Below are 13,199 nucleotides of genomic sequence, written 5' to 3'. Positions count from 1 at the left end.
CAGCCCTTGAAAATCCTTGGGAGCAGAAGTCATTAAATATAAGAGAGCCCATTACATATCAACGACAAGCTCTTCATCACTGCAGGTAACTGGCGTAAACTCAGTTTCATCACAAGCTCTTCTTCACTGGAGGCAACTAGCGTGAACCAAATTTCATCAGGCATCTGTCCTGTTCCTGTTGCTGGTAGGTGTGCTCAGATGCCCCTGCCTTGAGGACCTGGGCTAATGGTATCCACTGGGTCTGTGACCACAAAGGAGACAGCAGGCTGGGCCCTGATCTGTTCTCTTGTCCGTCATGGCTACTCAATCGTCTCCGAACCCTGCAGTAGCCTCTGCATTTGTGGACAATGCCTCTTTTTCTTAGCTGTGATTGTAATATTAAACAGGCAAAGTTTTCCCTGTTTTGATGTCCAGTCAGTTGATAGTTTCTTATGATTTAGTTTATCTAGTTTCCTGTCTTTTACCAGAGTATTGCCAGAAATTACACTGTTGGTGATTTTGATCCATTCCTTATGGTGCTGCTGACAGGTATTTCTTATTTTGGTCCTTGGATGAAACATCCTGGAGCAGTGTCACATCTGCTGATTATCCTGTCACCAGCATAAGAACTGTCTTAAGTAAGACCAAGACCTTAAGGTATGAACCATCTAACCCAATACTCCTTCCAACAGGTAGTTAGGCAGTGAAAAGTAGAAGGAAGCAGTAATTGCATGAAGACCTTTCCACGTAAGGATCATCCCTTCCGTTTTACAATCACGTTTTTGAGCTAGTGAGCACCTGATAGTCAAGATAAGGCAGGAGTACTGATTTATGTGGTGGCATCATGATATTCTGTTCAGTTCCATGATCCTTCAATAAAAATTCCAAACAGTCACTTTGCTTCCTTTGATCGCTGTTGATCATTGACATGACTTTTTGGTAAAACCAAATATTAGAAACTAAAACTCATTCCTGAATTCTAATATCCAGCTCCAGGTCCAGCACTCATTATGCAAAATTGCTTTGTTTTTCCTCATATGTATTACCTAATATTTATCTGCGAGGAATTTCATCTACCTTTTTATTGCCCAGTACCCAGTCTTGTAAGCTACAATCTTATTAACTTCATTTTTTTCCCCATATACACACTCTTCGGGTCTGCACAGAGCTCGAGGCTCTTCAGCTGTGTTCGCTCTTTCCAACAGACTGTCTTTGTCCAGGTTTCCTTAAGTCTGTTTTTAAGGTAGGCATTGAGTGTGCAGGCTGCCTACACCCTGGGCTCTCTGAGAATTAGTCTCACACTGGCCGCTTCCAGTGTTCAGTTACTAAGGCAGTTTTTTGTTGAGTCGTTCCCAGTATTGCTGTATTTACACCTGTGCCCAGTAGTGCGTATCGTAGTTAGAATCATAGAATCGTCTAGGTTGGAAGGGGCCTTTAAGATCACCAATTCCAACCATTAACCTAACACTGACAAAACCACCACTAAACCATGGCCCTAAGCACCACATATACACATCTTTTAAATACCTCACCAGGATGGTGATTCAACCACATCTCTGGGCAGCCTGTTCCAATGTTTGACAACCCTTTCTGTGAATAATTTTTTCCCAGTATCCAATCTGAACCTCCCCTGGTGCAACTTGAGGCCATTTCTTCTTGTCCTATCACTTGTTACTTGGGAGAAAAGACTGACCCCCACCTGTCTACACCCTCCTTTCAGGGAGCTGTAGGGAGCAATACGGTCTCTCCTCAGCCTCCTTTTCTCCAGGCTGAACACCCCCAGCTCCCTCAGCCTCTCCTCATAAGACTTGTGCTCCAGACCCCTCACCAGCTTCTTCTCTGGATCCGTTCCAGAATCTCACTCTCTGTCTTGTAGTGAGGGGCCAAAACTGGACACAGTACTCAAGATGAGGCCTCACCAGTGCTGAGTACAGGGGGACGATCACTTCCCTAGTCCTGCTGGACACACTATTCCTGATACAGGCCAGGATGCTGTTGGCCTTCTTGGCCACCTGGGCACAATGATGGCTCATGTTCAGCCTGCAACCTTCTTGGTGGAGATGTCATGTTTATTGACTGGTAAATAAACATGGCACACCTCTGAACTTCTTAAAAATTGGAGTTGCATTGGCCACCTTTCATCCTGAAGAACTTGCATGGTTTCTGATGAGTGGTTATGTACTATGACTGCTGTTCCTGCTGCCTCTTCTTTAGTTTCCTTGAAGGTAGTTGAATATCGTCTGGGTCCCATAATTGGTGTTTCCTTACTTCATACACATATCCTAGAACTACTTTTACTGGTCCTCAATTTGAGATGGCTCCTCTGGCATGTTGCCTGTGAAGAGGGGCTCCAGCCTGGGAACCCACCCACCCTTTTCACAAAACATGCATTTGTTTTTTGTACACAAGGAGACTTCAATCACCATGGCAAGAGTGGTTATTTTAAATGATCATGCCTCAGCATTCCTCTGACTGCTGTCTACATTTGCATTTTATTTTTTTAACAAAAATTAATCCTTCAGCAGAACATTTGGTGATTTTTTGGGCTGTTTCCTTGGTACCTTTATCCTCCTGATCACATTGATGTTTTTCAGCTCTCTGTCTCCTTTTTAATGAAGCTTTTTTTGAATTGTGTCCTCAAAGAATCACAGAATCATAGAATCATAATCATTCAGGTTGGAAAAGACCCTTGGGATCATCGAATCCAACCATCTACCCTACTCTACAAAGTTTTTCCCTACGCCATATCCCCCAACACCACATCTAAACGACTCTTAAACTCATCCAAGGATGGTGACTCAACCACCTCCCTGGGCAGCCTGTTCCAGTGTCTGAAGAACTTTCAAGAAGCGCTAGCACAAAGAGCTGTGACCTTTGCTTTTGCTTATTATAGCCCATTATAATAATATTCAACACTAAGTTCTGAGCGATGTTTGCTAAATAACTGTTATATCATTTTTCAAAGGAGAATAATATATTTTGCTTTCTCTCCTAGCTTTCTCTCCCATTACTAGTTTGAGCTTGTTGTGCTATGTTCATGTCTAGATTTTGAGGGGGAAGATATGATCCACCTAAAGTGTTGTCAGGCACTTTGCTTTTGAGATCACCTTTATTCCCTGTCTGTGCTACCTGTGATCCATCTTCAGGGACTCCTTTGCCATCTCTGCAGGGTTCATGCAGATAATTAAGCAGCTGAATAGGATGTTGTTATTTAAGATATTTGAAATTCTGAGTCTGGAGGTTTTTCTATTTGTTTCATTCATGAAAATAACCTAAGAAATGCAATTGTGTGATTGCCATGGAAACGCAGTGCATGCTGGATCTTCAACTTCCTCATCTTCTTTTGATTTGCTTCTGCGGGTGCTTGTGATGTCACAGCTGTTGGGGGGCTGAGGGGGCAGGAGCAGGCTCAAGGAGCAAATGGTGTTTTGCAGTACTCGATGAACTGTATCTGACCACTGAACTTGTTCAGTTGTGTATGGAACAAAAGCAAAGGTAGTAGTATAGATAGTGCTAAGCTAAAGAAAAAATATGACTGACCCACTTGTCATGTGGTGGCAGTTTCTTGTCCATCTTCCCTCAGTAGTTTTGGTAAAACCAATTTTTGATTAAGAGGTTTGTCTGCATGGGTCTGTTTCACATAAGCTTCACAAAAGCAGCCTGAATTTATATGCTTTTGGAGACTCAGGGTTGGGATTTGTTTTCTGTGCACCCAAAATTTACAATTTATTAGGTGTTTAGGTGCGAGCCTTGTGTTGCGTGACTTACGGAGCAGCAGCGTTTGCTCTGCAGTATTTGGACTTCAGTGGCACAGGCATTGTGCGTGATCAGCTCCAGTTTTCAGAGGGTGTGGTGCATATGTTCAGTGCCAACTGCTCAAAAGGATCGCAGAAGTTGTGATGAGGACTTTTTGACTCGTCATAAAGCCCCGTTCTTGCTGGATTTCCCTCAAGTATTGCTTGCAGGATATTCCTGATGGTACCTGCTCAGCCACTGTCCACCCTGCACCTCTCAGAATCACAGAATCATCATGATTGGAAAGGACCTCTGAGATCACCGAGCCCAACCATACATACCTGGGTAAAATACCCGAGCGTGCTGGATGGCGGGGGTGGGGGGGCGGTGCTGTAGAGGCTGGTCTTGCTTCCTCGCAGCCCCTGTGTGGTCCTGGCCCAGGAGTCCACGGCTTCGCTGTGGCTCCAGGGCAGCGTGGGAGAAGTCGGGGCGGCAGCAAAAGTCCCAACGAAGGTGGGATTGCGAACCCACGATGGGTTAGCAGTCCATCGCCTTCACCACTCGGCCACCTCATCCTGCTCCTGTTCTCTCTCTCCACCCTCCCAAGTTGGTCAGTGTGTGGATCCCACACCCCTGCTCACCAATTTACAGATGGGTGGATGTAGATCCTGCAGATGATGTAGGTACCTCTATTGTATTTCAGCTCCTGAATGCATCTTTCCTAAATCTCCTAAAAGAGCTCTTCAGGAAACTTTTGTTCCAAGTCTCAATTTTTCTGGCCTATATTTTAAGAAAATGGAAAACGGTAGGGTTATTTTTTGTTACTTATTTATTCACTTAATTAGTGGTTATCAGTCATAGTGACCATGTTGACGTAAACCAAGCATAAAAATACAACAGCTTCAGAAAGTTCAATATAATTGATATTTCAAAATTAAATATTTATTATTCATTATTATTCATTTCATTTTTCATTTATTATTCATTATTTATTCCTTATTTATTAGACGAGGAATTGATTATAGTAAAAAACCTGAATTTTGCTGTGTCATTCAGACCTCACAGATCTCACATGCTCTCAGTGCTGGGCCCAGAGGTGCCATGAGACCCGCGCCAAGCAAGCCAGTCCTGCACATGGGTGCCTGAGGTTGCCTTAACTTTGTTTATCAGATTGTGTTTCAAGTATCAGCAAGAAATGCATCCTGCTGCAATGCTTATGCTGGTGAGGGGTCTGGAGCACAAGTCTTGTGAGGAGAGGCTGAGGGAGCTGGGGGTGTCCAGCCTGGAGAAGAGGAGGCTGAGGGGAGACCTTCTTGCTCTCTACAACTCCCTGAAAGGAGGGTGTAGACAGGTGGGGGTCGGTCTCTTCTCCCAAGTCACAGGTGATGGGACAAGAGGAAACGGCCTCAAGTTGTGCCAGGGGAAGTTTAGATTGGATATTAAGTAAAATTTTTACACTGAAGGGGTTATTGAGCATTGGAACAGGCTGTCCAGGAAGGTGGTTGAGGCACCATCTCAGGAGGTATTTAAAAGACAGGTAGATGTAGTGCGTAGCGATGTGGTTTAGTGATGGTTTTTGTCAGTGTTAGGTTAATGGTTGGACTCGATAATCTGAAAGGTCTCTTTCAATGTGGGCAATTCTGTGAGTTTCTGTTCAGTTTATACAAATTCATTAGATTTTATAAAGCGTGGGACCTAGCTTGACCTCAGAGTAGATTTGAATTAGGCTGTCACTGAGAGTTGCGTTAAAGTAAAATGGGATCTTTAAATATTAGAAAGAAAAAAAAATCCCCTGTTCGTTTGTTCTCTCCCGGTGAGACAACTGAGACATCTTAAAAGTAGAGTTTTGCCACCCCTGGAATGTCTGCAGGATCAAAAGCGATGTGCTCCTTAACTTTTCCACAGCACACACAACCCAAACTTGTGCCCCTGGCTGCTCTTGCGAGCACCAAGCGCTGTCTTGTTGCACATGCAGGAGAAGAGTTGCACATGGATGGCAGTGATTACCATGATCTTCAAGCATGGTGCTGTGGTCATTATATACAGTGCATCTCTGCAACATTGGGGTGCCATGGGGAAATAAAACCTGCCCTAGGCAGCCCGGACAGGCAGCTGGCCTTGCTTCACACTTGGATTAGACTTTTGGTAGCTTTGCTTCTCCATCAGTAGAGATGAAGCCTGATTTCAGAGGTGTCACACAATTTAACATCTGAGCAAAATGATCCGCGTCCTCTCTTGAGTCATGCAGTTCAGCATTTCTGGGCGCTCTAAGTAGCAACAAACATGTAGAGTGGGGAGGCAGCTGAAGCACAGCCGAATTTATGCTGAAAGACTCTGCCAGTTTTGGCTTTCTGTGGAGGATGCCAGGGATGGGGCTCACTTTGTGAGCATCAGTGCCGCTGCCTGTGCGAGTCATGCCATGCCCTGGCATAGTCTGTAAGAAGGAGGAAATAGATTGGTAGCTTTCAATGAAACGTGCTTGACAGCTACTGGAATATAGGCAAGGCATCCTGCCATCTCATACCACTGCTCTGACTTAACTCCATTTTTATGAGGGAAAGTGAGAAAACGCATTGTAGGCACTTCTAAATAAGGACAACCTCTCTGAAAGAGACTGCAGTCCAAAGTTGTTAGCTCAATTCTAACTGTCTGTTGAAAGATAACCATGGTTCATAGTTTCACATCTGTTTTGACATGAGGTAAGCAACATGCACCTAAATTTTTACAACAGAGCGAAAGGGAATTCATTGGAGAGTTACAACTGTCAAAACCTCACAGTATCTGCTCTTTCCTGCACTTGGGTCATCCTGCTACTGTCTGGGCTCTGAGAGCAGCAGTTTCTTGTGCAGGAGCAGAGCAACTTTTTTTCTACTTCATAATTATTTGCAGTTTAATAATTAGTTCATTGGTTTGCCCTATAAGCAAGACCAGATCCTCCTGAGATGGATGTGGCAAGGCACTCATGTTACTGTCCCCATGGACCCTGACCACAGACCTCTCTGTGATCCCCTCCACTGAGGAGGCTGGTTCCTCACAGCTCCAGCAATGCACGCTTGCCCTGCTAGGAAGGACAGAAGGAGAGAACACTTTAGCCAGGATGAGAATGAGGTGTTGTGGTGGTGCAACTCCACCCCACCTTAGGCCACTCAGTGCTTGGCACAATTTCCCCCCGCCTGGGCCACGTAGCAGCCTCACGTAAGTCAGGCATGAATTGTGAAAGGCAACAGACCTGAACGTTATGGCAACCCCTTAACGCACCTGGTTCCTACATTGCCTATCGCTTGGAGATGGAAATGGTAATCAATCACCCCCTGACAGTACACCTGGATCTGGCAAAGGAGGTGATACCAGAACTTCAAGATCTAGCAAGTTCTGGGCCTGTGAAACTGGTGGAAAGTACCAGAATATCCCATTGTCTGAGTCGGGCCAGAAAAATACCTGATGAAAGTCAGTTATCCCAGACCCTACAAATAGCGACTCTAGCGAGACCCTTAGAGCTCTCCTGGATTGCAGCAGGCTGTGACCAGAATCTCCCCTGAGTTAGGAGCTGCTCAGGCAGACACCTTGAGGCTTGAAGGACCAGGGCAAGTCAACCTTCTCAAGGCTCAATTATCACCCATTGAGGAATGCTGATGCATTGTGATTATTTACTTTAAACTTGAGAAGAGGGAAATTTTAACGATAGGTTAGTATCGCTCACCCACCTCTCTACCCATCTATGTGTCTGAATATATGCATTAGCCTTCATGAGAGTGGGTGTCTATATATGTTACTGGATCCAAATATTTCTCTGTGTGTGTAGTCAAAAAGGGCACCTGTCAGCCATCTGGAGTTGCAAAGGGACTTTGGTCCCAGCTGTTACAGACTCGGGTGGTGCGTGTGCGGCTCCTTGAATAGTGTGTGTTTGTATGTTTTGTATTTACAAATGTGTACATACACATATTTTGATTTAGGCTGCCGTCTAGTAAGTTAGTGTGAATCTTGTAATTCTTGAATCTGCAACTAAGTCGCTGTTTTAATTATAATATACTCTAATGAATCACCCTGTTAATCCTTAAATTGGTTAGTGATTTGTGCAATCCTTAAATTGGTTACTGATTGAAAGTGCTGCTAAAATTCAACCTTTTGGTCTACGTCCAACCATTAATGAGTCTTAAATTGTGGCTAAATCATAACTGTGTCAAATATTTTAATCTGCAATGGATGTGCATGGTGATATCTCAGAGCTGGTGAAAAATCTGTAGGAGAATAGCCTTGGAATAAGAGACCCGCTTGTAAGACTGCTTAGCAATGTTATTTCAGTAGCTCTACTGTATCGCTTGCTCTCCAGTAAAAACAAAAATCAGGAGTCAGTACTTACTATTGCCATTAAGCATTGCTTTTCTTTCAGGTATCAGCAATGCAGAAGCTCGTCAACCAGGGAAAGCACCGAACTTCAGTGTGAACTGGACAGTAGGAGACACTGGTCTTGAAGTTATTAATGCTACAACCGGCAAGGATGAAATGGGTCGTGCATCTCGCCTTTGTAAGCATGCTTTTTACAGCCGCTGGATTCGTATTCATGCAAAGGTATGTCTTCCAGAGTGCTAGCTTTTCCAGTTCTTAATTCTCAATGAAATATTTGTGCGTGCTGATTTCTTTATTCAGAAGACCCTTTCTGATCCTATTTTAAGATGAGCCTGATGTTAACTGCTGCTCCATGTAGTAGTGGAAAAAAGCTATGCATTTGTTTAGCTTATTCTTTAATTTGATGATGACTGGTCCAAAATGAATGCTAGATTCTAATAATCCTTGGTTTATAGCTAAGAAAATAGAAGGTGCTATCTCCTTTGAGCTTGCCTTCTCGTTTTAATTTATTTGGAAGGACAATCCCCATTTCACTGCAGTCAAACCTACTGAGGTTTCACTCTGTTCCTCTCAGAAAGCAAAGCTACAAGAAAGTATCTGTCAGTGGTTTTCCGGTGTCTAGATTTCTTCCACCAAAGGAAGCTGATAATCCAGACAAAGCACAAGGCAGGGGTGAGGCTGGTCCCAGCAGCGCCTCTGCCAGGATGTGGCGTGGTGCTGCGGAAGGGCTCTCTTTGCCAGCAGCAGAGGGGTCAGCTGGGTGTGTGAAGCTGGGTACGGAGCTGTGACGGCCAGAAGGAGCAGTACTGTGGACTCGTCTACTTTCGCCTAAACGTTTGGCTCAGTAGTTAATTACCTTATTTTAATAATAGTTGTTTTAATAACTCAGTAACTCTCAAACTGTTAGGCTTAATAGTTTCTTGTCTCTCTCCTTTTCTTGTCTTTAATCCACACAGCTTTCCTCCAGCTTGCGCTCAAAGATCCTCAAGCCTAACGTGTACCACGAAACCAAGCAAGGAGCCACTGAGTATCAAACTGCCAAAGAGTGTTTGTTTAAAGCATTCCTGAAGGCAGGACTTGGAGCCTGGGTGGAGAAGCCCATAGAACAGGATCAGTTTTCTCTCACGATCTGATTCACAGACTACACGTCACTTGGGAAAGGGGGTTGTTCTGGAAATTCCTGGTGTCCAGCATTGCTTTCTGGCATCTCCACAGCTGTCAAAACACCTTTTTACTGTTTGGAGTTGGGCTTTTTCCCCTCTGTTTTTTTTTTTAAACTTCATAGTAACTGTTTCTGTTTTGCCCAAGTATTGAATCTCAATGATGATCTGACACATAATTGTATATTTTGTTAGGGGAAAGTAATTTCTGGTGTATTTCTAGAAATACTTTTACTGTAGAAAACTTGCAGTAAGGCTGTCCTTACAGTATACAATGACTCATTTTTTCTGGGTTAAAATAACTCCTTTTTTATTTCAATGTCATCAAGTGCATGAAGAAATGAAAGTTTGTCTAGGTTTTAGACCACACAATTTTAGGAAGTAGCTTAATATTTTTAAAAGAAAATAGGTAACAAAGCTGATTCTACTCCTCTGTTAACTTGTTTTTGAACTGCAGATATTTCTAGCATATAGACCACAGAGCCAGAATGGAGTCTGGACAGCTAGTTTTTCCCCACTTCCTTGCTCTTTAAAACCAGCTGCTGAAAATTTCATGTCTTTGATGTATGTATTTATTAGTCCGTGACCCAGTTTTTAACATGCAGCTTTTTATTCTGTTTTTAAAAATACATTTACCTCCCATATACACACATTGTGAAGTCTTTGGGTTTTTTACCATTGTAACTGGAAACAGCAAAATAATTATTCATAGGTTAGTCTATAACATGCAGGAACCTTGTTTAGAAGTAGGTGATTTGTATATCCCAAGAACTCATCACAACACAATTGTAACTGTAACAGTAATATGACTGTTGAAAAAAAATAATTGCTCATTTTAAGGGCACTAAGCCTGAATTGCTAAAAACAGTCACTTGCTGGGTATTAATTGCTCTCGAAGAAATGAAAAGCTCTTGTACAGACAAAAAGTTGTTAAAACTTCTTTCCTGTGAGTTATATCTGCCCTCACCCAAGTTGTTGTGTCTCTGAGATTCCATTGCCTTTTGGCTTTACATGTGTGATGGTCTTCATGAAGCTAATTAGGTAAGTTGCTCTCAAATGTGCTTTCATCTGCTTTGATGATTACTTAGAAAGGTGGTTTTCCTGAACGGGTAGACACTTCTACTTTATGTAAAAATGTAAGATAGAAAGGAAATATTGTGAGATCAGTTTGATTAACTAGTGTGTAGAGGGCACTTTTAAAAACACTTTTTAGTACATAACATTTAGGAGCAGATGAGACAATGTCCAGTATCGCTTCTCTGCCCACATGGCATGTGTCCAAACACATCCGTCAGCTCTTGCCCATCCAGGTATCACTTGTGCTTTCCGAAGAGCATCTCAGAGATCCGCTCTGTTCCCTTTGCGAATGATGAAGGTGATGTTTTGTGACATGGGAGTTTTCCTGACAAATCCAAATTGGTGCACCACCGCTCTAGCTGTTGGTTCCTGTCCTTCAGCTCCACTGCCCCTTGCCTGTGCTGTACAGAACATAAGAGCAGAGGGCTTTGAAGTCAAGTCAAGGGTTACTTTTAGACCCACGTTGGGTCAGAGATCTAGTTTACAGTCGTGCTGGCGCATCTGTGGAGGCAGTGGAGCGGAGCGTGGAATTCCCTTCAGCCAGCTTCACGGCCAAAGCCTGTGTATCATGAAGCTGTGACTGGAGTTACCATACCTCAGCGCCAGCATCTTTGAGGGGGGGTTAGCAAACACTTACGGTGTTTGAGACTTTGATGTAAAACCATTTCTGGCCAATCATGAATGCCAAGGAGAAGTGCTGCTTTGTTATTGCTCAAGCAGGAACCTGTTTTCAACTTCAAAAAATGATCAAGCCTGAAAACCGCTTGTGCATTAGTTGCAAACCTCTGGGTTAGTGTCTTGGAAGTAACGCATTGAGGTACAAACAATGCATTTTTGGCAGTATTATGGATATAGCAAGTAGGGCTGTGGGAAGGTGGGCAATTCTGCAGCCTATTTGATCCCCCTGGAAAAGACTGTGATGCTTCCAGATGTTACTGCCTTTTTGAGACACCAGAGGAACCAATGTTACAAGCTGCAATAGACAGGCTGTGTTAATTCAGCTTTGTTGGTGACTTAAGCCATCCTGCCCGCTTCTTATTAAAACCGAGAGTGCTCCCATGACCTCTGCCAGCCCAACAAGGCTTTTGCAGTCATCATCTGACTGAGGCTTAGGCTGACCTATTCTAAAACTAAAAGGAATTTAATTGTACGTGGTCAGATTTTGCAAACGGTCAGGCATCTGCCTTTGAGATCAACCTTGTCTTGTTCACATTGCAGAAGTTCTGGTGTGGCTGTAGTTGAGTACATGTGTACCTTTCTGCAGGATCAAGGGAAAGCTGGTTGCACCATGTGCATTTTCTTGAGATAATTACTGCTATTAGATGAAATGCACATTTTTAAGGGGCTCAGTCAATTGATAAATGAAATCTGTTGAGGATTTACAGCAAGTTATTTTTATCCATCTTTCTGAAGTGCTCATTCAAAAGTTGGTGTCTCTCTGGATTTCTTTGACAAATAGGTAAGTGTTAGCTCAAACTATTTTTTTTATGAAGTCAGAAATATGAGCAATATATTTAAGTATTATTATAGACATAGTTTTTTAAGCTGTTCAAATGAATGATTAAAATTAAACTGTAAAGGAAAAATGTTCCATGCCAAAACCTTTTGATGAAGGAATGGTGTCAGGTTACTTATGAGGAATAAGTTTTCTTGTTTATAATTCTGGGATTTTAAAAAGTAAGAAGTTTTCCAGGGTTGTATGCAATCCATATCTGTCCTCTGGGAGTCAATAAAATACTGCTTGGCTTCCTTCACTTGCTTGTTCCTTTTTGTGCAGTTAATACATGGAAAGAAGCTGGGAGGCACAGTTGTGATTGCTGATGCTCCCATATTCCTCACAAATCACCGTCCCTGAGTAAATATGGATAGTGATGTATATAATTTGGAGCGACTGCAATAGATGAGACAACTCAGCTTCCAGTAGCTACTGAATGCTGTGGCTGACCTTTCTGTTGGGAGCTGCGAGTCTCCCGGGCAGGCTGGGGGGCTGAGCGCTCCTGTCTGAAAAGCATGGACTGGGTGGATGGGAGCTGGGACAGTCCTGCACAGGGACTTGCAGTGCTGCTCTGGGAACTGCTTCGGTTCTTTTAATTATTTGTTTTTTTCCTTATTTTTGATTAAATATGAGTGTTTGTCTCAGGATCTTTAAAGGACTTAAAAGAGTAACAACTTTAATACTCATGAATACTTGAAATCTAATTTAAGGTGTTTTTCTCCAGATGAGAGTCTAACTAGAATAAAGTTTGTAGGTTAGTAAAGTAGATAATTTTAAATACAGATGTTTGAAATGTATATGTTCTGCAGGATTGTTTTAAGAAAATTTGGGCCTAAAGGTTAACACTTGAAAACTGGTTACGGCTGTACTCAGGAACTGGTAATAACTATAGATTATTTCTTACTGTTTTTATGTGAAGTGTACTGTATGTAGGAGTTTGTTAGCAACTGTTCTCCCCCAACGTTGTGGATGTCCACATAGCTCTCGTGCTCGCTGTGCCTGCTTCCCCTTTGTAGCTAGTGGTGGTAATCGTGACTCTGCGTACAGTGGCGGGGTTTCTGTACAGGTGGCTGTTTTGATATCATCTTCGAGAAATCTTTTCATGACTGGTTACTGCATAGGAAACTCAGGAGTAGATTTTTGTGTGCTATTACTCTGTACATCCTCTAAATCTAAAATAACTTGCAGCTAAAAGACTAAGGATCTCAGAGCCAGTGTTGCATTTCATCAGTCCAGTTCTGTGATATCCAAGAGTGCCATCTACCCAAGGGAAAAAACCAAATTTCATCCTGCTCTCTCAGTAAAAACATGCATGAAATAAAGTTGCTGGTTCAGAGTGGTTGGTAGCATGAATCAGAACGTGTGTCTCATGGAAGAGTAGTGCTGCCTTTTGAAACCAGGCTGTC

General features: G+C 42.9%; 1 protein-coding gene across 1 annotated transcript in view; it reads left to right on the top strand.

Moving 5' to 3' along the window:
- The window catches only part of ADARB1 (adenosine deaminase RNA specific B1), a 50,638-nt gene extending 38,587 nt beyond the window's left edge, over window positions 1-12,051 (top strand). Inside the window, exons 8-9 of the mRNA XM_074145228.1 lie at window positions 8,105-8,283; window positions 9,018-12,051. Of these exons, the coding sequence (XP_074001329.1) occupies window positions 8,105-8,283; window positions 9,018-9,194 (356 nt within the window). The 3' untranslated portion in view covers window positions 9,195-12,051. The remainder of the gene's footprint in view (window positions 1-8,104; window positions 8,284-9,017) is intronic.
- Window positions 12,052-13,199: the final 1,148 nt, after the last annotated feature.

Source organism: Numenius arquata, chromosome 3 (genome assembly GCF_964106895.1).
Source record: "Numenius arquata chromosome 3, bNumArq3.hap1.1, whole genome shotgun sequence".
Classification (NCBI taxonomy): domain Eukaryota; kingdom Metazoa; phylum Chordata; class Aves; order Charadriiformes; family Scolopacidae; genus Numenius; species Numenius arquata.
The sequence above is the reverse complement of the archived record's forward strand: the minus strand, read 5'-3'. Positions and strand labels throughout refer to the sequence as shown.